Source organism: Terrapene carolina, unplaced genomic scaffold (genome assembly GCF_002925995.2).
Source record: "Terrapene carolina triunguis isolate 2854851 unplaced genomic scaffold, T_m_triunguis-2.0 Scaffold84, whole genome shotgun sequence".
NCBI lineage: Eukaryota > Metazoa > Chordata > Testudines > Emydidae > Terrapene > Terrapene triunguis.
This window is the reverse complement of record NW_020664435.1, coordinates 15,374,146-15,396,253: the sequence shown is the minus strand read 5'-3', so window position 1 is coordinate 15,396,253 and position 22,108 is coordinate 15,374,146. Positions and strand designations below refer to the sequence as shown.

Genomic DNA, 22,108 nt, shown 5'->3' with positions numbered 1-22,108 from the left:
TTGACTTCAACTGCAATTTATACATAAAGCTTTTTAAAGATTTCACATACAGGAATCAACTAGATGCTTCCATTTGCCTTCTTATACTTCAGAAAATGGCAAGCAATTTTTACAAAGTTGTAAAGTCCACATTATCAGCATACATTAGCACATGCAACTTACCACACAGTCTGTAAGTTTCCCCCATTGCTCATAGTAGTTTCTCAAACTTTCTTCTGTTGTTTCAAAGCTCAAGCCACCAATGAACAGTTTGCGAAACTGCTCCTTTTCTCTCTAATTTAGAGAATATAGTATTAATGTCATTTGCAATTCTCCCATAGTACTGAGAAAACAGTCTGACATTAGACATGTTCACAAATGTCAATGAATACTCATTTTCAACAAAAGATTGTGATTATTTGAAGTTGTATTATTGCCATTCAATACAGACCCATATATTATAAAGGTAGCGCTTGACAATTTCACAGTTTTTTTAAAATTACCTTCCTTCGCCTCAGAAATATATTAAAAATGAAAATTAGGTTTTAAGTACTTAGAACTGGAGAAGTGCCCTCTGAAACACCATCAAGTTTTCCTTCCTGCAATAGCATCTTCTTTAAAAAACCCATAGATTATAATTGATGAGCTGTGTTCTCTTTACAGTAACTCCTCACTTAACATAGTTATGTTCTTGAAAAACGCAACTTTAAGTGAAACAATGTTAAGCGAATCCAATTTCCCCATAAGAATTAATGTAAATGAGGGGGTTAGGTTCCAGGGTGTGTGTCTGTGTGTGTCGCCTTTGTACGCTGACCCTACTCTTAAGTACAATGTCTTATGAATTAGATTAGCTTGCTGAGACCACAGCTGCTGCCAGCAAGCTCTCTCCCTCCTGAGCCCTGTCGTGTGTCCTCCCTGCTCTATGAAGATGGGGTAAGCGGGGTGCAGCAGGGGGACACACTGACATTAGCCCCTCTCTTCCCCTCCCCCCTGCATAGCAAGCAGGAGTCTTGGGGAGAAGCTCCAAGGCGGAGGACAGGAGCAGCACATGGCAATGGGGGGAGGGACAGCTGAACTGGCGGCAATTGATAGCCTGCTGGGCAGCTGCTGCACATGGAACTTAGGGGAGCTGATAGGGGGACTGCCGGTCCACCCTGGTTCCAAGCCCCCACCAGCTAGTTGCAACAGGCTGCTCTTCCCCAAGCAGTGGACAAAGCAGGCGGCTGCCAAAGGACGTTAGAAGGGAGCACTGCACAACTTTAAAGGAGCATGTTCCCTAATTGATCAGCAACGTAACCTGGATGACTTTAAGTGAGGAGTTACTCTACTAGATCAGATCAGAAGATACCAATTTATGTTGTTCATTCCAAAATGCAGGCTATTTCATTTTTAAATATAAAATAAAGTGTTTGTGCTCAAATTGATGTTCACCAATACAAACCAGAAAAGGAGAAACAAGCTTCTAGATGAGGCACACAAAAAAGGGGAGTGGGGGTGATTCTTTTTTAATAAAATAAAAACGTATAGGCTCATACACCAAAAACCTTAAGCTATTAAATAAATATTTCATCAATTCATTCACATGTGGAGAATTAAAGCTCTCATGAGGTGCATATTAAGGAGCTATGGGAGTTTTGCCATTGACTTCAATACGAGTAGGATCAGGCCCCAACTGGGAAGCAGCTTACCATTTCTTTCCTCATTTTATCTGAAGTGCGGCTATTTTCGAGTAAGATATGGGGGCTGTTTTCTAGGGAAATTATGTGAAGGCAAACAGATTTTATGTTTTGCAGTTCTAAGCAGCAGTAAGCGGTCATACAATATACTTTTAAAAAAACTAAACTATTGAAAAGCAGGTAAAATAAAGATCTAGCTTTTAGAAAGGCAAATTTACCTTTTGCTAGTCAGGTGATTAAGGCCATCAGAAAACTAAGATATGTACCAGGAGTGGCCAAACCAAGGGTTGCAAGCTTCATGCAGGCTCTTTTGCACTAAGGGTAGCTCTCTGAGCCCCACCCATCTCCCACCTACCAGACTAGGGCTTCAGCCCTGCAGGAAACACATGCTGAGGCTCAAGGCTTCAGTAGGAGTGGGGTTCAGGCAGGTGCGCCAGGAAACACATGCTGAGGCTCAGGGCTTCAGTAGGAGTGGGGTTCAGGTAGGTGCGCCTGGCTCTCAAACTTCTGAAAATTATAGTATGTGGCTTGGAGGGTCCGTAAGTTTGGCCATCCCTGGTATATAGTATATTAAACATTTTAGGATACTGAAGCAGCAATATATAAAGAGGAGGAATAAAAGCAATTTATCTTAAAATGGCCAACAGCTGAAGTTTATTGAATCAGGTACAATTTTCACTGTATGCACTATGTCTAGCATGATGGTACCATGATCCTGACTGAGGTGTTAAGATGCTACCATAATACATAAATACACAATAACCAAAGTTATGAAGAGCTCAATTAACAGCTGAAGAGTTTATTATGAAACTGGAGAAGAATCACTACCTTGGAAAGGAAGCAACTATTAGCACAATTAGAAATTTCAAGGTCAGTAAAAGTTTCCAGAGCAGTTTACACCATCAAAAAGATGGAATGAATGCCTTGTTGCATCTGTTTGCCCCGATATTGGATACTTAATTATTCCCTCGCAAAATTCTGCTTACCCACTCACTTGGGTAAGTAATTTTGAAAGGCTAGCTCCTTTTTCCTTTAGAATCATCGTGTTTGGGATGAAGAGACATTTACTAATGATAAATTTTGGGAATACCGATAAATTTTAGTGGGTTACTTTTCAAGTCTTCAAAAACATGTCTCTCTCGCTCTCTCTCTCTCTCTTTTTTTTTTAAAGTATTGGCTTGGTCAAATTTGCTCCAATACAGAATTTGTAAAAACTGAGGTTTTACACACACACACACACACACACACTTCAATTTTTGGTTTATTTTAATGGAAATAACTTCAAAAAAATTCCTGCATATTTTATACCGCCAACACTGGAACATTGGACTAGGGTACAAGAATCTAATAATACTGACCAGAACCAGACTATTAACAAAAGTGTAGCTGGCTAATCTGTTTCACTATTCATGTTGAGAGAAAGAAAAGGTAGTCTAACAGGTAATCAAAAACTAACATTGAGCATTTGAAAAAATACTTAAGGCATTACACAAGATTTTTTTTTTTTTTAAATAGTTTTAAAAGCAGTATCCCCTTCAATTTATTTTCCAGTTGAATTTTCTCATTGACCAATATATGCTTCTTGATCTTGCCTAAAGACTTCCATAGTGTGCCCCAATAGCTGAAAGAAATTATTGGAGAAAGAATACCGAATCTGCTTTTGATATAGCTGCATATCCTGCTGCGCCTCTCAGGCTCTTCAGTCAGTAGGTAGGTTTGCAACAATGATGTAAAAAGTTTTACTGTTCAATTTTATCATTCTAGTTACTTTACTGCACTGCTGCAAAACAATCTGCAAAGCCTGAAGAAAGCAGCAGGCACACAGAGTCTTATCAAAAGCTGAGTCAGTACTAACCCCTATACAGACCCCAAAAATCCCGATTTTTTTTTTTTTAAAAAACACAATATTCTTCAAGTTGCTAACAACTGAAAGAGAAGGAATGGGAAGATAAAGGACCTGAATCTACCATTAGTCAATGGGAATATTTGGCCACTGCATGATGTTATGAGATATTTGCATAAACATTTTATTTTTCACAAAGCACACTCTCACCTCAAACTCTTAACTGGAGTGGGGGAAAGCAGAGTCAGTGTTTGGCAGAAATGGACTGCTAATGAAACTTAGATCAAATGGCTATCATTTGGCATGCAAGCAGAGTACCAAAGCAGGTATTTTTAAATTACATATACTGGCAACAGATGATCTTCAGAAAGTATTTCAAGCCCTGTAAATAATTATTACTATAATAAGCAGCATTGTTGTAGCCATTTTGGTCCTAGGATATTAGAGAGACAAGACAACAGAAGTTGGTCTAATAAGATAGTACCTCCCCCCACCTGGTCTACCTAGACTCTATGATATGAAACTTCTGGTGATCTGCAGAACACTTGGTAACTAGTTTCTTGCAAGACAGCTAAAAATATATATAATTTTGTAATATTTTCACAACACAAGCAATATGCTACTGAGACTCGAGGCAGCCAGCATGACCAGGAAGGAAAAAGGGGTAGCCCAGTAAACAGCCTAGTCCCCCTGTTAAATTGATGTTTGCACTAAGAAAGTTTGAGAACATTATATGCAAAGAACTGTTGGGGGGGGAGGGGGGGGGAGGAGGAAGCATCATGCTGTGACCTAAAATAAAGTAAGTTTCAGTGCTAAAGTTTTCATACTGTGACCGCACACTTCAGTTAAGGATTAGCTACAGAAATAATATTCTGAAGTTTGCCATTGGAGTCTCAACTTTTAATTACCATGTGGTACATCAAAAATAGCATGTCCCAAAGTACAGTACTGACTTGCTCAAGTACGTGACCCCATGCCATGCTCTGCCTTGGATGGCACATAGACTCTGAGTTTTGAGACTTTTAGGGAGTGAAGGGGGAAGGGCACAAAGATTACTCTGCTGACAGAAACACACTTTCCACTAGGAAGCTCTGTCAGCATAGCTACACTGATCTAACGTTTGTAGTGAAAAGCAAGGCCTAAGTGTCTCATATGGCAACTTAAAAGAAACCCTTCAGGTAAAATGAAATACCATCAATTAATTCCAAAGTTAACATTAATTGGTATAAAATACACATGACACAAACCATCTGATGGTTTTCCTACGTTCTATTATAATCTTGGTGAAAACTCTTATTTTTGTACAAAATTATAATAAAAGAATAGAGTATAAGCTGTCTTTAGAGCTTTCCATAATGCATCTTCCCCGCACTCGAACGACAGGTAAGATTTTGATGAGTAACTAGGAGTCTGCCCATTCTAGGAGATATTATGTCCCAAGACATGAGCGAATCTCCAAAGGGTGGGGAAATGTGGAACCTCTTTTTGAGAAGACAGCGTCCAATCACAAGGAATGTGTTTTATAGACCACCACCTACAGAGGCAGGGAACGAATGGCTCTAAACTGTTGCAAACTCGAGCAGGTTAAGACCATAATCAACAAAAATGGCGGCCGGCCCAGAGATAGGCGAGCGGGAGCTTCAGATCAGCATCCGAGAACTGCGTGCCCGCCAAAAAAAAGGGGCCCCGAAGGATGAGGCCCCTAAGGGATTGGGGGGGGGGGTGGTGCAGATTCCCCGGTTCCCCAACACCGCGCAGCCTCTACTCAAAAGGAGCTAGTCCTATTGACTCCACGAGTCCTCCTCAGCGTCCCCACCCAACGCGGCAGCAGGACTGGCGCCGCAGAGGCCTGAGAGCATCAAGCGCAAAGCGGCGGCCGCGCCGCGCCCGCCATGTGGCGGTGCCGGGAGACTGGGGCAGCCGCGAGGGGCCAGAGCAGGAAAATGGTTGCTGCTTTGGAGCCCGCGCCCGCTCTGGGGACAGCGATGCCGCAGAGGAGGAGAAAATCTTCTCTGGCCGGCCGCTAAGGGTCGGCTACGGCCGCTCCACCAGCCTCCCGCCCCCGGGAAGAGGGCCCCGGCTACCCCAGCCCCTCTCCCTCGGGCCGGAACAGAACTAACTACCACCCTTCTCAGCCAACCCACCTGCTCCAGACACCCCAACCCCTCCCGCCACGGAGAGATGCTGCTCCTCTCAGCACACCCGCTTCTCCCTACCCGCCACTCCTCTCAGTCGTTTCATGGCGGAGGTTCCCTGCCGCAGGGCCCGGCCGCCTTGCCTCCCCTCCCAGGCCCGGGACCATTCACACACCCCTCCCGCTGCCATTTTACCCCTCCCCCTCGTTACCGCCATTACCATCTGTGCCTCCCCGGCCTGATCCCGGCGTTTCGCAGGGCCAGAGAGAGAACCGGTTCGCTTACTGCCCTCCATGGTCACCCCTAGGGCGCACGCGGCTCGCTAGCGCAACGGGAGCTCGGTTAAACGGTCTGTCAGGCGGTTCTAGGACTCGCCTCCGCTTGCGCTGTTGCCGCAGCGTGTACCCCCGCCTCCCTGTGCTGCGCACCAGCCCAACGGCCGCCGGCGCTTCCAGAACCTTCCTCCCCTCTAACGTCTCTGCTACGGAAAACCACCAAGTCTCGCCCACTGCGCCACCATGCGCATCAACTAACGGGAAAGTTCCAACTACTAGACCTGCGCTAAAAGCGTACAGTTTTACGAATAAGTCTTTCATTACGTAAATGTACTAACTACTGCAAACCAAAACGCACCTTTCGCAGCTGTACAAGCCAAATTTGCACTATTTGCGTACCATACACCTCGTGGTCTACGTAACCCTGTTTGAGAATAGGACTCAACCTTTCTAGTAATGGCTGCCTTAACTGTTACGTATTTTTAAATGCATCGCCACGCAGTGGTCTGTCCCTCGCTCCCCTTCCCACTCATAACTGTATTCGGCTGTTTTGATCTCGAGTGGAATTAAGCACTCCCCGAGACGGCCCGCAGTTCTGCGGAACGCTTCTTTGTGTTTCAATAGCATAGTAAAAATTCAGCAACTCCATTAGCAATGGCTCTCTCCGGAAAGAGCCGAAACAGGCGTCGTCGTGGACCTACTCCACTTCGGCACTGCCCGGAAAAAAACGAACTAGCACGGACTGTGATTCGATCCACTTCGACAGTTTCCGGAAAGAGCCGAAACAGGAATCATCACCTAAAATGGCCTCTTCGGCAATTTCCGGCAAAAAAGCCGGAAAGCCTGTCGTGTCCGAGCACAGCCGAAGCTGCTCGGCTCGGAGGCTGCTCCCGCTTCGGGGGGTTTTCCGGAAATTGCCGAAGCTGCCCAGAGACTGATCCTCGCAGCAAAAGAGATATAATTAGCCAAAGGCCCCCTTTTCCCCACCTGTGGTGCAGGCAGGGACCAGTGGGGCAAACCCGGAGCGCGGTGAGTGCGCGCCCCCGAGTTCTCCTTTGTTGGCGGGCTGGTCCCTTTGCCTCGGGCCGCCTGGGAGGAAGTGATAAGTGACCAAATTTTGGCGCCAGCACCGAGACGCCGCCAGCCGGGCCCAAGATCGAGCGAGAAGGGCAGACCCCCCGGTAGCCAGCTCCGCGCACAGCGGCCCCCGCAACAAAGGGTGAGTGCTGCCTCCGGCTCGGCGGGGAAATGGCGCTTCGGCGGCTCCCCTCCCCCTCGCCGAGCTCAGTGGGGAAATGGCCGCGGTCTCCCGCCGCCCGCCCTCGGGAAAGAGGCCGCGTGGCCCCATCCTCCCCCTCCGGGCAAAGGAGTGAAGCGCCCTGAGCTCCTCTACTACCCCCCCAGACCACCTCCTCACACCCCCCCCGCGCGGGAGCCGCCTCGCCCCGACCAGCCCCCACGTCCCCCCCTAACCGAGCTGCGAGCCCCCAACCCTCCGCTAACAGCCCCTCGGCCGACGCGGGGACTCTCCCCCGCCGGCTCTGCGCTCGGGCGCTGGGCCCGTCCCGGCTCGGAGCCGCGCCCAGGCAGAGGCTGACAGTGGCCATTCGCCAGGCGGCCATAGCGCGCGCTCATGGGCCCCGGGACTCACCCAGTCGCTCTCTCTGTCTCCGCGAGGCATCTTGCTTCGCCCAGGCGCTCGCTGAGGCCGCGTCCCCGTGTTTCAAGCTGCCCTCTCGGAGAGAAGCCCTGGCTGGCCCCCCTCTCGCTCCCGCACTGGCGACACGGCAGCAGCAGTGGCAGGAGGCTGCAGCTAGCGTGTAGGCGGCGTTGTGCGCTGTGCCCCGCCGCCAGCCAGCGCGCAGCTCAGCGCTCACACCCCGCAGTAGCCGCCCCAGTCTCTGCCCCCACCCCCCTCAGATGTCGCTGCTGCTCAGTGCGCGCAGGGAGCAAGGAGGAGACGGGAAACCCGAGCCGCCGGGCACCATTGAAGTCTGTATCCTTCTCTCTTTCTCTCGCTTCCAATTTAACCTCGCCGTGAATTGGGCAGCGCCCCAAATCCCTTGCAGCTGGGCTCGTGTTTGGTGTAACTGCAGAGGTCCTGCCCCCCCGCCCCCCAACGCCGCCACCGCTGCCCGCCTTTAGCAGCCACCCCAGCTGAAGGGAGGTGGCGGCGTTGGGCGGGAGAAAAGGGAGCTGAGCCCCGGGATCTCTAGTGGGTGCCTCTCCCCCGAGGTAGGCGGAAGGTTCCTGGGCCTCAGCGTGGTGCAATGGGAGGAGAGTGGTTAGACACTGGGGCTGGGGGACAGCCTGCGGAGATGCGGAGGCTCAGCGGGCGCGTACCGTTCACTGGACAAAGCGAAGCCACCCGCACGGGGGGTGGGTTTTTTTCCGCGGTCCGCCTGGCTTAGTCTTGGAGCGCAATGGTCGTGCTTAGCGAGGGGGCAACGTGGCGCTGGGAAAGGGGACGTCGCTCTCTCTTCAGAGCGGCTGTGTGAAATGGTGGAGGGCGGCTTTGGGCAACGCACATGACTTGCCGGGGCTGGCTGTCGTGTGGCCGCAGCTGTTCCCACCCCCCACAAGGGGAAGGGGACGCAGGGCTTCCTCCTCTATGTTGGGCTGCGGCTTGGCCCTACTCCGTGTTCGCCTAGTCCCGTTAGGACACCCAGGCCTTTTATGTGCACCCACCACAGGCCTGTCGCGCAGCCTTACCCTTCATCCCTCTACCACGGGCCTTTGTTTCCCTCCTCTCATCTCCTCTCAATGGAGACAAGACGAGGTGCCCAGCAGCAGGGCCCAACCCTCGCCCTCTCCTCCCCCCCTCCGACTTGGCTACAATACCACCGCTCTGGCTGCCAGGGGATGAGAATTGGGCGGGATTGCTGAGTCAAAGGCCTCTTCTGGCCTTTAATAAAGGTTTCCCTTTGCCTTGCTCATTTTGTAGTTTGCAGGGATGGGTGGTGAAATCTGTGCCCAGAGGTGATTAGTGTGAGAAACTGTGTGGGGAAGGGGATGAGTTTGCTTCATCCAGGTCATATGTTTATATAATCTATTTAGGTTAATGAAATGTATATTTCTTAATTAAGTATTTTAGTCTTCAATATACAATGTGTGCAATTTGGCAGAGTTAATGTCTGTTTTAGCCTTAACTCTTGCCTTCTGATCCTTGTTTGCAACATTACAGTTGCTTTAACATAATCTGCAGTTTATATGTATTTCCTGCTGTGTCAGGGTTACTGGTAACTCACTACTGTATTACACTACAGATACTTAGCTGTTGCTAATTAAAATCTAACTTTTGCATCTTGAAAATGCTTTTAAATATCTCTTGGTTAACTGCTAGAATCAGAACACTTTTCCCATTGGGTTTAAGGAAATATACATCCTAATGGTTCTCCCCATCTCTCTGAAACATCTCTGCCTTATGCTGGTGGAAGGACATTCTTGTAACTCTTCATACGCAATCAGTAGCAAGAGTGATGGCTAGCATAATGGTGTGTTTGTGAGTTGACAAGGAAACTAGTAATCTACTTCTCTGGATTTAATCCACACTTGAAATGTTATGTGCAGTGAACACATTGGGGTTGGAACAAGGACCATGATTGTATTGGGATGCCTTTCTCTGAGTAATGTAAACTTCCTTTTAATTGTCATGCATTTTTCTAGTAAAAGCTCTGCAAGTCTGCAATAAAAATGGCCTCCAATAAAACTACATTGGTAAGTTCATGAGCACCTAAAATATATAAGGATTTAACCGAAGTATTTTTCTTCAAAATTATAACTTGGCATCTCCATGTAGAAGATACATCCACATCTCTCCTCCCCAGCATTATTCTGACTAAATTCTCAGATCCAGAAAGTAAGGCTAATAGAAAGGACATTAACTTTGGCTTAAATAAAACTGCCATCTTACAAACAAAACAAAAAAATGTATCTTTTTAATGGAGGCCTGTGCTCCATTTCAGCTCTCTGATTTAAAGTGAAAATTGTTTAATAACCTTTAACAGAAAACACTTTGAATTTTTTAGCCTCCTTTCAGCACCCCATGTAATTCATTGTGTATTTAAAAAGGGCAAAAACATATTCATTTTAACTTCTCCCTAGCCGTTCAGGGAAAAATGATTGCAACTACAGGCACAGTACAGGATGCGACAGGGCATAATTAATATTGCTGTTGGAACTATTACTAGTAAATAACAATTCGCTTGGATTTCATAGGAGCGGAGATTATTAAATGTCTCCCCCACCTGGACCATTGTAACAGGGCTTTGACAGATATCAAGTTACTGTGAAACTTCTTGATATTAAATTATGAGCCAAAAAACTCTGAAATTAAGGACAAATGGATGTCACAGTAGTTGCTCTAATATTCATTTAACTAATGGCAGTATATGTTGGTAAAGGACAGAAGTGCAGAAGCCTGGTGCTAGGTTTACTTACTGGGAAAATAATAGGCAAACAGATTTTTATATAGCCTAAATGTGGGGAAGGAGGGGAAATTGTGTGCTCTTGTGACATTTACTTAAAAAAAGCTTGCTATTAAACTTATTACTAGTCAGTAAGTACTAATTTATCCCATATCCAGACAAATTAAATACTAATATCACCTCCTGTCCCTTAACTGCCTTATTATTTTTCACTGGACTCCAACAGTGTAAGCAATAACATTGCAAACACTTTATCAAGCTTCAGACCTTCCATTAGAAGTTAGTGCCCCAACTCTCTAACATAAGTGAGGGTAAGATCAGGCCCGAAATGCTCAGAGGAGGGGAAGAGAACCTATTAATGCAGTCAATATTTTTTTAGGAAGTTAGCTGCACAGGTCAGGAAAATCAGTTAATGGTTCCCATAGGAACCATGCTTCTCCCAATGTATGAAGAGGACAGTTAGTGTTTCTCTTGAAACTGTAACTTTGATGTTTCTGACTTTTGTATATCTGAACCATCTACCATAATGCTACATTAATGTAATAATCTTTCACTTGTATAAAATTAAAAAGGTGAGTGATCATACACTGAAGGTAATATGTGTGTGCATACTTTTTATGTGAATTTTGAATTGGGAAAGAGAAGCGAAGTACACTTTATTTGAACATGCAACATTAAAATGCCCAGGATATGGTGTTCTCCGATATGGGACTCAGAAAAAGGGGTCAAATGGGTCTAGTGACTCTTCTTCCCATTAACAATTTCAAATACTGTGTGTTTCTGTTGGGTGAAGTGCATGTAGAAGCATACATCCACGGAGCATCCAAAATTTGAGCTGAATGCACAATTTTTCTTCAGGCCATGTAGTCAAATATGCATAATAGAATGTAGTGAGGGGCAAGAAGAAAAGTTTGAACATCTGTCCTTGTGTACATATGAGGCACGCTTAAATCAGTAATGTCCAATAAATTTCAAGTGTTCATGATGGTTTTTCAAGCAAGCTTTTTAAACAAAGCTCATATTCTTCCATGGAAGGCTTTGTACATGCCAAACTTTAAGTTTTTTTAATTGACTTAGAGGTCTAAAAAGCATTTGTACTTAAATTATGAGAATAAGAGGGTGAATTACTTTTTTCACTTTCTCAAAATAATTCACTGTGGTACTGAGTCAAAGCCCAAAGGAGAATCTTTCAGAAAGTTATATTAATTTGAATATATGTTTACTCATCAACTATAACTATAGTGTTGCTACTATTGTGCTATGAGCATTATGTCACTTGTTCTTCACTTTTTGCTATTTTTCCATCTCTACCTATTTCTCTCTTCTGTCCTTCACTCCTTTTTCTTTCCTTTAAAGAAAGCTGCCTTCAGAGGATAGCTTGACATCTTCATATATTTCCTTTATCTGTGTCTTTATTTTACATCCTTGTTCTCTTTTAGAATTCTCTCTCTCTCTCTGGAGGCCAAAAAATACCTGTGATTAAGTTAGCACTGTTCAGACATTGGTGCTTTGCTCAAAATATCTCTGGGACATACAAATAAAGATTTAAATAAGACTGTAAATGCTTGCGCTACTTTAAATCACCCTGTCCCCCAAACAAACACCACATTTGGTATCTTTATATGTGTACGCTCACTGTTTAGAATAGAAATCTTGAAACCTATTTCCTTTTTTGTATTTTGCTGTATGAACCTTCAATTTGTAGGTTTCTAACCAGGAGTCTGAAGTTGGTGGCATTTGGGAAGGACTAATTAGGAAAAGGATCCTCAAGGATTATGTATGTTTTTGAAAAGAAGTACAAAAAACTTGAAAATCTTAAATTACAGAAAGTGGAAAGAACTAACTTTGAGCCTGACAGACTTGATGATATCCCCTTTAAAAAACAGAACACCCACCCTTTCCCAAACTCATCTAAAACTTATGTAGAGTTTCAAAACAAATGCTTTTGCTTTCTCAAAATGTCAGTGTTAATTGCAGATAGTACTCATGACAAACGTTATAATAGCAAGCCTGTGTTCAGTAGGAAAATAGTTTGGTAAGGGAAATGTGACAGCACTACTTAATTTAATGCTCCCATAGGACTACAGTACATTGTGGGAGTTTCAAAGTCCTGCTGCCATTTTGAATGCTTTCCCGTAAGGAGCACATCCAAAATGGCAACCAAACTCTCCACTTAGACCTATAGAGCTCCAAACACTCAATGTGACAGTACTAGACTTGTTTCAAGCCTTTTAGGATTATGAACAAGGAAATTTTAAAATATACCTTGTGTCCTTCTAATGCATTTAACTGTGCCTTATTAAACTTGGAATGCCTTGAGGATGATGTGGATGTAATTAATTTTATTTTAAGCATTTAAAGGATGTTATACAACAATGTATCTAATGTACACTTAAATACAACATCTCTGTAAAGTTTTAATTAGAGAAATTTAATACATTAAGTGCTGTTCTTTAAGTGTAGCTATCTTAGGTTTTTGAACCTCTGTAACATCTGTTTGAGTGAAAGTTACATTGGTGTATGGGTAAAGATGGGGGAGAATGGCAGCTATGGAATGTTACAAGTAACACATCCTGCTGGCAGCTGTTATCAGTTATTGTTGGGCATCCAGCTTGGTATAGCAATATGACTTTAGCTCTTCTCCCCTCCACACTTTTTTACTTTTTTGGAGGGAGTGGGAGGAAAGTAGTAATTAATTGCCTTCAGTTTGCTCTCTTAGTAGCCAGAATATCATCCCCTTTCTGTTTTGTCCGCCTCCCCCACAGTTCCTTTAATGCTTTGTTTTTTGTATATGCCTTTATGCTGTTCCTAATACACTGCCTTTTTTTGTGGGTGTTCAGTTACATTTACTCTAGAAGTTCTTGTAAATTTTGAGTCTTTGGCACTAGAGGAAGGAGTGGAATGACAATTAAGGGAAAGGAGGCATTGATTGCATGGGCAAAAACATTTTGCCTTTAAAAAAGACTTTCTCGGTGTTGGGTATTTTATTAAACAACTTACAAAAAATGGCACTCAGATTACCTGCACTAACCTAATAGGAATTTGAGCCCTGGACCCAGTATGAATAAGTTGCCATTTCTCTGCTATGTAGTGAGTAAAGGTTGTGCTTGGCCATTGAAGTAGCTACATAAAGCAATATAAAATATATTATTATAAATATAATTTTTAACTTCTTTTATAGCACAAAATGGGAAAGAAACAGAATGGCAAAGGTAAAAAAGTTGAAGAAGCAGAGCCTGAAGAATTTGTTGTGGAGAAAGTCCTGGACAGACGTGTAGTGAATGGGAAGGTTGAATACTTCTTGAAATGGAAAGGATTTACAGAGTAAGGAATTCCAAACGTATTTTTTTTCTGGTAGCCCCTAAAATCCATTATATACTTTCTACTGTATTGCCTGTCGAAGTAAAGGCTTTTGTATGTGTCAAACACTGCAGTGGTGCAGCTGCACTGTTTCAGTGAAGACTATCTATGCCGATGGAAAAACGCCACCTCACAGAGAGATGGTCGCTAGGTTGATGGGGAAAAACCTTGCACTGTGTACGCTGGGAGTTAGGTCAGTTTAACTGCATTGCTTGGGGTGTGGATTTTTCACATAGTTATGCCAACATAAGTTCGTAATGTACACCATGCCTAAGAGTGAATAGCCTTTCATTTAGAATGATTTGATATTTTAAACTTGTAAAAGGCAAAGGGATGTTGTATACTGGAGCTTCTGTTGGTTGCTCATCAGACTTCAGTAGCCCATAGCACTTCAAAACAAGCAGATCTATTTTAAGTATGTATTCATTCTTCTGACTAACCTCTTAAGGATTTTTTGAGATCACGGTGGAAGAAAATCTGAAGTAACTGTAGTATTCAATAAGGCCTCAGTAATAGTTGTACTTTGTCACTGTTTCTCAGTATAGATGTGCACATAAACACCTTTTATTGATATAACTGTATCCACATTAGATGTTGCACTGATTTAACTTTTTTTTTTTAATTGATAGCTAAATTGGTGCTAAAGCACTGTAGACAAACCCTGACCCCATGTAGTTAAGATATGGATAGCTAAGCTCAATTCACTCAAGAGGAACTTGGGGCTTGCTTGACTAGTGAATCACTCTGCTGAATGTTAATTGTGGGAGATTACACTTCATCAGCTGCAAAAAAAAAATAAAAAATCCCTTAAACATATCTCCTACCTACTGTTAGAACACATCCACAGTCTTGCACACATTACTCCTAGGGGAATTCTGCGCCACTGCACGCACACAGAATTCATGTCCCTTTGTAGATTTCTTTGCTTCCCTGCAGAAAATGATGGGGCAAGGTGGGCGCCTGGGGATGTCCATGGGCATAGCTCACTGAGGCATGACCCCCCCACTACCACCACCTCTGTTTGGGGGGCAATGTGCCACTGCCTCCTCCCCCCACCCCCCATTTCTGCTAGCACAGAACTGGCTGGGTGAAGGAGGGTGCCGCTTGGCTCCGCTGACTGCACCTGGACACTGCCTCCTGGGTTCTAGTGCTAGTCGTACTCCCCTTCTGTGTGCTGGGAGCCATCCTGTTCTCTGTACAACAGTGAGTGCCCATGGGGGGAAGGGAGGTTGGGGTGGGAGGAAGGGGAGGGGATGGGGGGGGGAAGTAGGGGAATAGGGGGAGGAAGCGGGAGCCCTGCATGGGGTGTCCCCTTGGCAGCAGCTAGGGCTCCCCTGTTAAGCAGGCCTATTGAACCCCCACCCCTCTGTGCACCTGGACCACCCCAAAAAGCGCCCCAGACTCCTATCCCACTGAGCCCCGACTAGCTGCACCTGAACCATTCCTGCTGAGCACCTCACACCCAGCCCCCACCTGCCAGGCCCCATCCCCATACATCCGGACTGCCCCTGCTGAGCCCCAACGACCTTCAGGACCATCCTGCAGAGTCCCATTGCCCCTCTGCCTGGAACTCCCCAACGAGCCTCTGTGCATCCAGATCCCTCCCTTCCCCTGCACTTGGGTCCCCCGCTGAGCTACTTGCACCCAGATTGCCCCTCACAAAATCCTCTCACCCCACATCTGGATCCCCCCACACTAAGCCCCTCTACACTTGGATTCTGCTGGGCTGAGCCTGCCTGCCCACACCTATTGCACCTGGCGCAGAGGGGCAGGGTCCCAGGGTGTTTTGGGGGCAGGCCTGGCCCTTGTGCTGTGTCAGGGTTGAGTGCAGCCTCATGGCTGAGTCCCTGTCCCGGGGTGGGGCTGCAGGGTTATATACGTCTGTGCAGCCAGTGGCCTGTGCTCCCCACTGCCATGCTGGAGCCTCCACATTTATTTATTGACTAATACAAATTTGCAAAATTTTAAAATGTGGACAGAATTTTTATTTTTTAGCACAGAATTCCCTCAGGAGTAACACATTTATGTTATAATTGCATATTGCTCCAAATAGTCACACTATGGTTGCCCATGTATTATCTCCTAAAGTGCATATTCTGCTCAGATGTATGTTGCAGTAACTTGTTTAGTCTGGATGTTTACGGGACTTGCCTCCAGATACCCAATTATATTTCTTGGGGATTCCCTGTTTATGCAGTGTTTGGTACTGGTGCATATGATGGACTGAGAAGGCACTTATCCTTTTGTAGGTACACAGTTAAAAGATTTGACATTAAGTAGCAAATAAAACTAAGCACACTTGGATAGTTTCCAGACTTAGTTAGTTTTTCCTCATGCCCCCAGACAGTTTATTTATATGGTTCCCTATCTGTATTTGAAGGTCTTTAAATAGGAAGGGAGTAGATCTTCAAGGGCCGGTCAGCTTCTACAGTGTGGGTGGGTAGGGTTTTTTTTTCTTTTTTTTTTTTTTTTAAAAGTTGTGGATAGGGATGTCTGTACTGTATCTTCTGTGAGCAGTTGTTCTGCAGCAATAACAGAACAGAGCATAACTCTAAGTGCATATCTGATGATTGCAAGGTAATTTAAGAAAATAAAGTAGATTCACCTCCGGTTTAAGAAGCCTGTTTTACGTAATGGGGAAATGTTTTGCTTACTGTGAGTTACGTGGCCAAATTAGGTTTCTGGGCTTTTGATAGTCTTTCATGAGCTAGCTGTATGTGTGTTTCAGTGCTGACAACACATGGGAGCCTGAAGAAAACTTAGATTGTCCAGAGTTAATCGAAGCCTTTCTGAACTCCCAGAAAGCTGGTAAAGAAAAAACAGATGGTGGGAAAAGAAAATCTTTATCAGATAGTGAATCTGATGACAGTAAATCAAAGAAAAAGAGGGATTCTGTAAGTATGTTAAAGTTGTTGCTATACAAATGCTTTTTCTTATGTTGAATGTTTGTACCTATATTTAAAAAAATTCTAGGGGTGATCAAGGGAATTAGACAAGCCATACATCTATATCTAGAAAATTGGTTTAGAACAATAATTTCAAAACAGAATAACAAAACACCTGGAAGCTCATGATATGATAGGGTCTAACCAGCAGGGCTTCTGCAAAAGAAAGTTGTCTCACTAATATATTTGAACATGACAAAGTAGTGAATAAATATAGTCAATCAATTCTTCCTTAGACTTCCAAAAGGCCTTTGACAAGGTTCCACTAAAGAACCTAAGTATTCCTGGGTGAGAATATTCTTAGTGGTCTAGTAGATAATGAAGCAGAGAATAGGATTAAATGGTCAATTTTCATCATGGGTTACGGTGCCTCAAGGTTTTGTCTTAGGTCCAATGTTTTAATATATTAATGATTTGGAAAGGGGGGTGAGTGTTGCTACTAACATTTGCAAATGAAAAAGATGTTTAGGTTAGTCATGACCAGAGGGGGCTGAAGAATTTCAGAAAGACCTAAACAAACTAAATGAATAGGCAACATGATGGTGAATGATTTCATTGTTGACAAGTGCAAAATAATATATTGGAGGGGAAAAACTTAAATGTCTTGCAGGATTCTAAAGTAACTATTCATTCAAGCAAGGGACCTGGGTGTCATTGTAGACAGCTCACTGAAAATTTTTTGTTCAGCTGTGGTATTTACTTATTTAAAAAAAAAAAAAAAAAAGTTAGGATGCATAGGGCAGTGGTTTTCAAACTGCGGGTCGTGGCCTGCCTCTGCACCCCGGCTGTGACGCTGACTGGGAGTTGACAGAGGTTAGCCTGTGCCCCAATCCCCTGCCCCAGCCCTGAGCCCCCCCCTCAAACCCTGAGCCCCCTCCTACACAGCAAACCCCTCATCCCCAGCCCCACCCCAGAGCGTTTACCTAGAGCCCTGCCCCAGCCCTGAGCCCCCCCAAACCTGGAGTACCCTCCTGAACCCCAACCCCTGCAGCCCTCACCCCCACACCCCAGCCCTCTGCCCCAGCCATGAGCCCCTCCCACACTCCCAACCCCTCATCCCCAGCTCCATTGGGTTGTGGGCATCAACAATTTTCTTCAACTGCGTCGCCAGAAAAAAAGTTTGAAAACCACTGGCATAGGAGATAGGATGGTGAATAATACAAATATTATAATTCCTTTATATAAATCAGTGTATAGCCTCATATGGAATACTGTATATAGTATTGATCACCCCATTGCAAAAAGGATATTGTACAACTGGGGGCGGGGAGTCAGAGAAGAGCAGTAAGACCAATCAAAGGCATAGATAAACTCATGTGAAGAGAAATTGAAAGACTGGGATTATTTACTGTAGAAAGGAGACAACTAAAAGGGAACATGATAAAAATATACACATTAGGTAATGGTATAGAGAAGGTAGATTGGGAACTCCTGTTTCCCTGTCTCATAACACAATGACAAAGGGACATTCAATGAAATTTAAAAGGTGGGAAATTCAAAAACAGTAAAAGGAAATACTTTTCACCCAATGGATAATTAAACTGTGGAATTCATTACAATAGGAAGTCACTCAGGCCAAATACTTAAGATATTAACTTAGGTCCTGGAACTTTAGTGTCCCTTACAAAATTTGTTATTAATCTGGATATTCCTGATACCCATGTCCAACCCCTTGTTTAAATCTTAGCAATTAGAGATCAGGATGAGACCTCTGGGGGCATATTATCCCATGTCTGCCTACTGTGGGGATTTTACACCTTCCTCTGAAGCATCAGGTGTTGGCCATTGTCCGACAGCATACTGGACTAGATGGACCTTGGATCTGACCTAGTATGGCAATTCCTATTTTCCTATGAACTAAAACAGTAAAAGTTGATAACTCTTGAAAGTCAAAGAAATCAACTCCTGTATCTGGATCTGTTCTCACATCATCTAAATGTACAGTACTTTAAAGGGATGCTGTTGATTAGTTTAGGCCTTAAATGACTTAACTTCAAAGTAATTATCTCATGGGTAAAATCCTTCCATGTCTGCATCTGAAAATAGGGGTAGGGGAAAAGCCACCATTGCCATTTAAGACCATCAAAGGGAGAAAAAGGTAACTGGGCTCTCTACCTAGAGCTGTTCTTTACCTTTTATTACTGATGCACAAAAGTACACAGTGGCCGTTAGTTATAAAACAAAATTATTTGACATGAGACACTTAAGTTGGTAGAACCGTCTACATTGTAGATCTTATAAATAAGGCTGCAAGTCTTTCATGGAGGTCTTGGAAGTCACGGATTCTGTGACTTTCTGGGACCTCCGTGTCTTCTGCAGCAGCCGGTGCGACTGACCCTATGGCTGCCCCAGCAGCTGGGGCAGCCCTGAGGCGAACCGCACCAGCCGCTGCTCTGGGAGCAGTGAAGTCATGGATCGGTCATGGGTGGTGACTTCTTGTTTACTGCCTGTGACCTGTCCATGACTTTTACTAAAAATACCTGTGACTAAATTGTAGCCTTACTTATAAGAGGGATTTTTTTGTTTAGTCTTAAGGGTATGGTCCTGTAAACAATGACTGCTTACTCTTCGTTATTCCTGCATGGTACCATTGACATCACTGTGATTTTTTTTCAAGAGGAAGTAACTGTTTGCAGGCTTGGATTTTAATTTCTCTGCAGAAATCACTTCTAACTCAGAGCTATTGCCGGCTCCTAAACTCAGGAAATTGGCTGCAGTTTGCATGTCACTGATACAATCATGCAGGTGAACTAACGGATGCTATGATGTTCCCTGACCTTTACACTAAGCTTCCACTAGAAAGATGCTTCCTGCCTTATCTAGTTTTCTGAAATAAATGTGTATATTAATGATGTAAATTCATCTTTTTTGCTAAATTTAACTAATTCATTCTAAAGCAGTGGTTCTTAACCTGGGGTCCCCTGATCCCAGCTTCTCTCCCCCCTCTTCTTCCCCCCCCCCCCCAAAAAAAATTCCCCACCAGTTGCTGTCCCAGCCCGTCAGGGTAAGCAGCTGGCACGCCGGGGCACTTTGTTTACTTAGGCTTACCTCCGTCGCCTGCGGACGCTCGAGGTAAACAAACCATCTCGGCCCACCAGCGGCTTATCCTGATGGCCCGGGAGCCAAAGTTTGCTGACCCCTGAGTTAAAGGGTCGGCTTATGAATGGGTCATAAAAATTTTCCATTTTTACTTATCCATTGGGGGGGGAGAGGGGGGTCGGCTTATAAACGAACCGGCTTATGATTGAGTATATATGGGACTTCAACGAGTTTTGATAAGGGGTGCGAGAACATATTTTTGAGAACCAAAGGGGTGCAGGCTGCAGTAAAGGTTAAGAACCACTGTTCTAAAGTGTAAAATGACAAAATAAGTCTTGACTTGATGTAAGCTATAACTTGTCTGAAACTTGCCTTAAAATGATGTAAAATTAATGTTAAACTAGATGTGACTTTCAACCTTTTTAATAGGTTGATAAACCAAGGGGGTTTGCAAGAGGTCTTGATCCTGAGCGGATAATTGGAGCCACAGATAGCAGCGGAGAACTTATGTTTCTCATGAAATGGTAAGTGATGTACAGACATCTCTGATCCAAAATGTTTAAACTGGTGAGAAACTATTTCCTTTTTGGAGCGAGACAGGAAAGATGACAATTTACTTGTTTCTGTGTTTGGGAATACCTGTCCTGAGCAAATAGTAAGTAGAGTAAGATTGGAATCTCATTTCTAATATTCATTGGTCAAACTAGTGAGACTGAATTCATGCTTTTGAGCGCAGGTGTGTGGACAGTGCAATAGTCGCTTCCATCCCTTTATTTAAATGTCTAATTTTGCTCCCAATGAAGTCCAACTGAGTTGCCCCAAAAATATCAGTCTCACTTGTTTGCCATATTGAGACACTTAAAGATTTGCACTTTAGAAGACTCTGTTACTCATCCTCTTAAAAACCTCCAGTAGTGGATATGTGAAGTTTGGGATGTATAAAAAATTCAGGTTGTTGCAATTTGGAATTTCTGTAGCGTTATTAAATGAAGAAATGAAACACCAGAGAAAAATACAACAAAAATGAGAGAACTTGTTCTTTCTTATTTCCTGTCTTTGTGGCTAGCTTATACTTTGTTATATGCAACAAGCCTACTTCTAATATGCAGGTGTGCAGCAGGCATGTGAAATCAGTAAAAGTTTTTTAAAATACAGGGGTATCAACTGTCTTGCATTTTCTTTCACTCTGACACAGGTTCAGAAGTTGCAATCTGATAACTTTTTTTATTGCATGTATTCTAATTGGATGTAATAGTTCGTGATTGTCAGATTTACGCAGAGTGACACTGTAAATTAACTGTCTGTGACACCTGTCTGAAAAGTTTTACATGAAATTAGAAGCAATATGTAATACTAGACAGGTTATCCTTTATGTTACTGTGTAGTCAGTGTTTTCTTTGTGCAGGGTTTCCCTTTTTGTCTGTGTGGATTTCTCAAACAGGAAAGAGAAACATTTTTTTTAATTGAGGAAAAATGTGACTGTAAATCACAAATTGGCAGGGAAAACTGGGGACTGCTATATTGAAACTGCTATTAACTAGAAATTGTGATCTTTAATTGATGTCCTTTTAAGAGGACCTTCTCCAAGTGATGACCTCTGGAAAGTTGCTAATGGTGATTAACAAGGATAGATTTTTCTAAAATTTAAACTCCTACCTCCGCTCTTTGATCATGAAATATATTCTAATATCAATTTCAAACCCATCTGGTTTAGTAATAGCTCTTAAACTCAAGACTTGTTTGTTTTTTAAACCCTCCCCTCTTAGGAAAGACTCGGATGAGGCAGACTTGGTGCTGGCCAAAGAAGCTAACATGAAATGTCCTCAGATTGTAATCGCTTTTTATGAAGAGCGACTAACTTGGCATTCGTGTCCGGAAGATGAAGCACAATAATCATTTGCATTGCTTTTTTTATATATATATGAATATGAAAACCTGGATTTTGATTTTATTCTTTGATTTATTAGCAATGTGAGAAAACCTCTACATTCTAATGAGAATTGAGTTTGATATGTTTGTTTTTTGAAGTAGTGTGTTTTGCATCAACAGCAAGTAAATAAAGGCTTTCTGCAACTTGCTTCATTAATGACAGGACAGCATTTGATACTATTTCCTCCATATTAGGTAAAGGCTTTTATATACCTTCATGATCCTCCATAGTTATTACTGAATCATAACAAATGTTTAAACAAACTCACAGATGTTTTATAGTCTTCTATGCTATTGATGTGCATGTATCTTCTTTACCCCAACCTAGCCCCATAACATGTAGAACCATTCTTTTTAGTATTTGAGGTAATGTAGTCCCAAAGAGGCCAGGTAAAAACTAACTTTGTAGTAATTTGAATGTTATCATACTGTATATTGTTTACTTTATTGTAAATACTGGTGAACAGTGGTCAATAAAATAGTTTTATATTCTTCCTTTA

General features: G+C 43.5%; 2 protein-coding genes across 11 annotated transcripts in view; one reads left to right on the top strand and one right to left on the bottom strand.

Annotated features, from left to right (window-relative positions):
- The window catches only part of HNRNPA2B1 (heterogeneous nuclear ribonucleoprotein A2/B1), a 17,171-nt gene extending 9,443 nt beyond the window's left edge, over positions 1–7,728 (bottom strand). For 2 of the 4 annotated variants that reach the window (XM_024223046.3, XM_024223063.3), the window contains exons 1-2: positions 5,854–6,078; positions 163–273 (exon numbers count right to left, since the gene is read on the bottom strand). In XM_024223046.3, the coding sequence (XP_024078814.1) occupies positions 163–273; positions 5,854–5,928 (186 nt within the window). In that variant the 5' untranslated portion in view covers positions 5,929–6,078. Of the gene's footprint in view, positions 1–162; positions 274–5,853; positions 6,080–7,559 lie in introns of those variants that run through there. The other 2 variants (XR_002909650.3, XM_024223055.2) reach the window with 2 other exon arrangements.
- On the top strand, positions 6,816–22,108 carry CBX3 (chromobox 3). 7 transcript variants are annotated; one of them, XM_024223072.2, is made up of 7 exons: positions 7,813–7,900; positions 9,575–9,625; positions 12,041–12,112; positions 13,517–13,659; positions 16,424–16,589; positions 20,109–20,203; positions 21,446–22,108. In XM_024223072.2, exons 2-7 carry the CDS (start codon positions 9,602–9,604, stop codon positions 21,570–21,572), a joined length of 627 nt encoding a protein of 208 aa, XP_024078840.1. In that variant the 5' UTR covers positions 7,813–7,900; positions 9,575–9,601; the 3' UTR covers positions 21,573–22,108. The 7 variants fall into 7 exon arrangements, with proteins under 7 accessions (XP_024078883.1, XP_024078870.1, XP_024078889.1 ...); XM_024223080.2 differs by lacking the exon at positions 7,813–7,900 and adding an exon at positions 7,907–8,143; XM_024223115.3 differs by lacking the exons at positions 7,813–7,900; positions 12,041–12,112 and adding an exon at positions 6,816–6,937.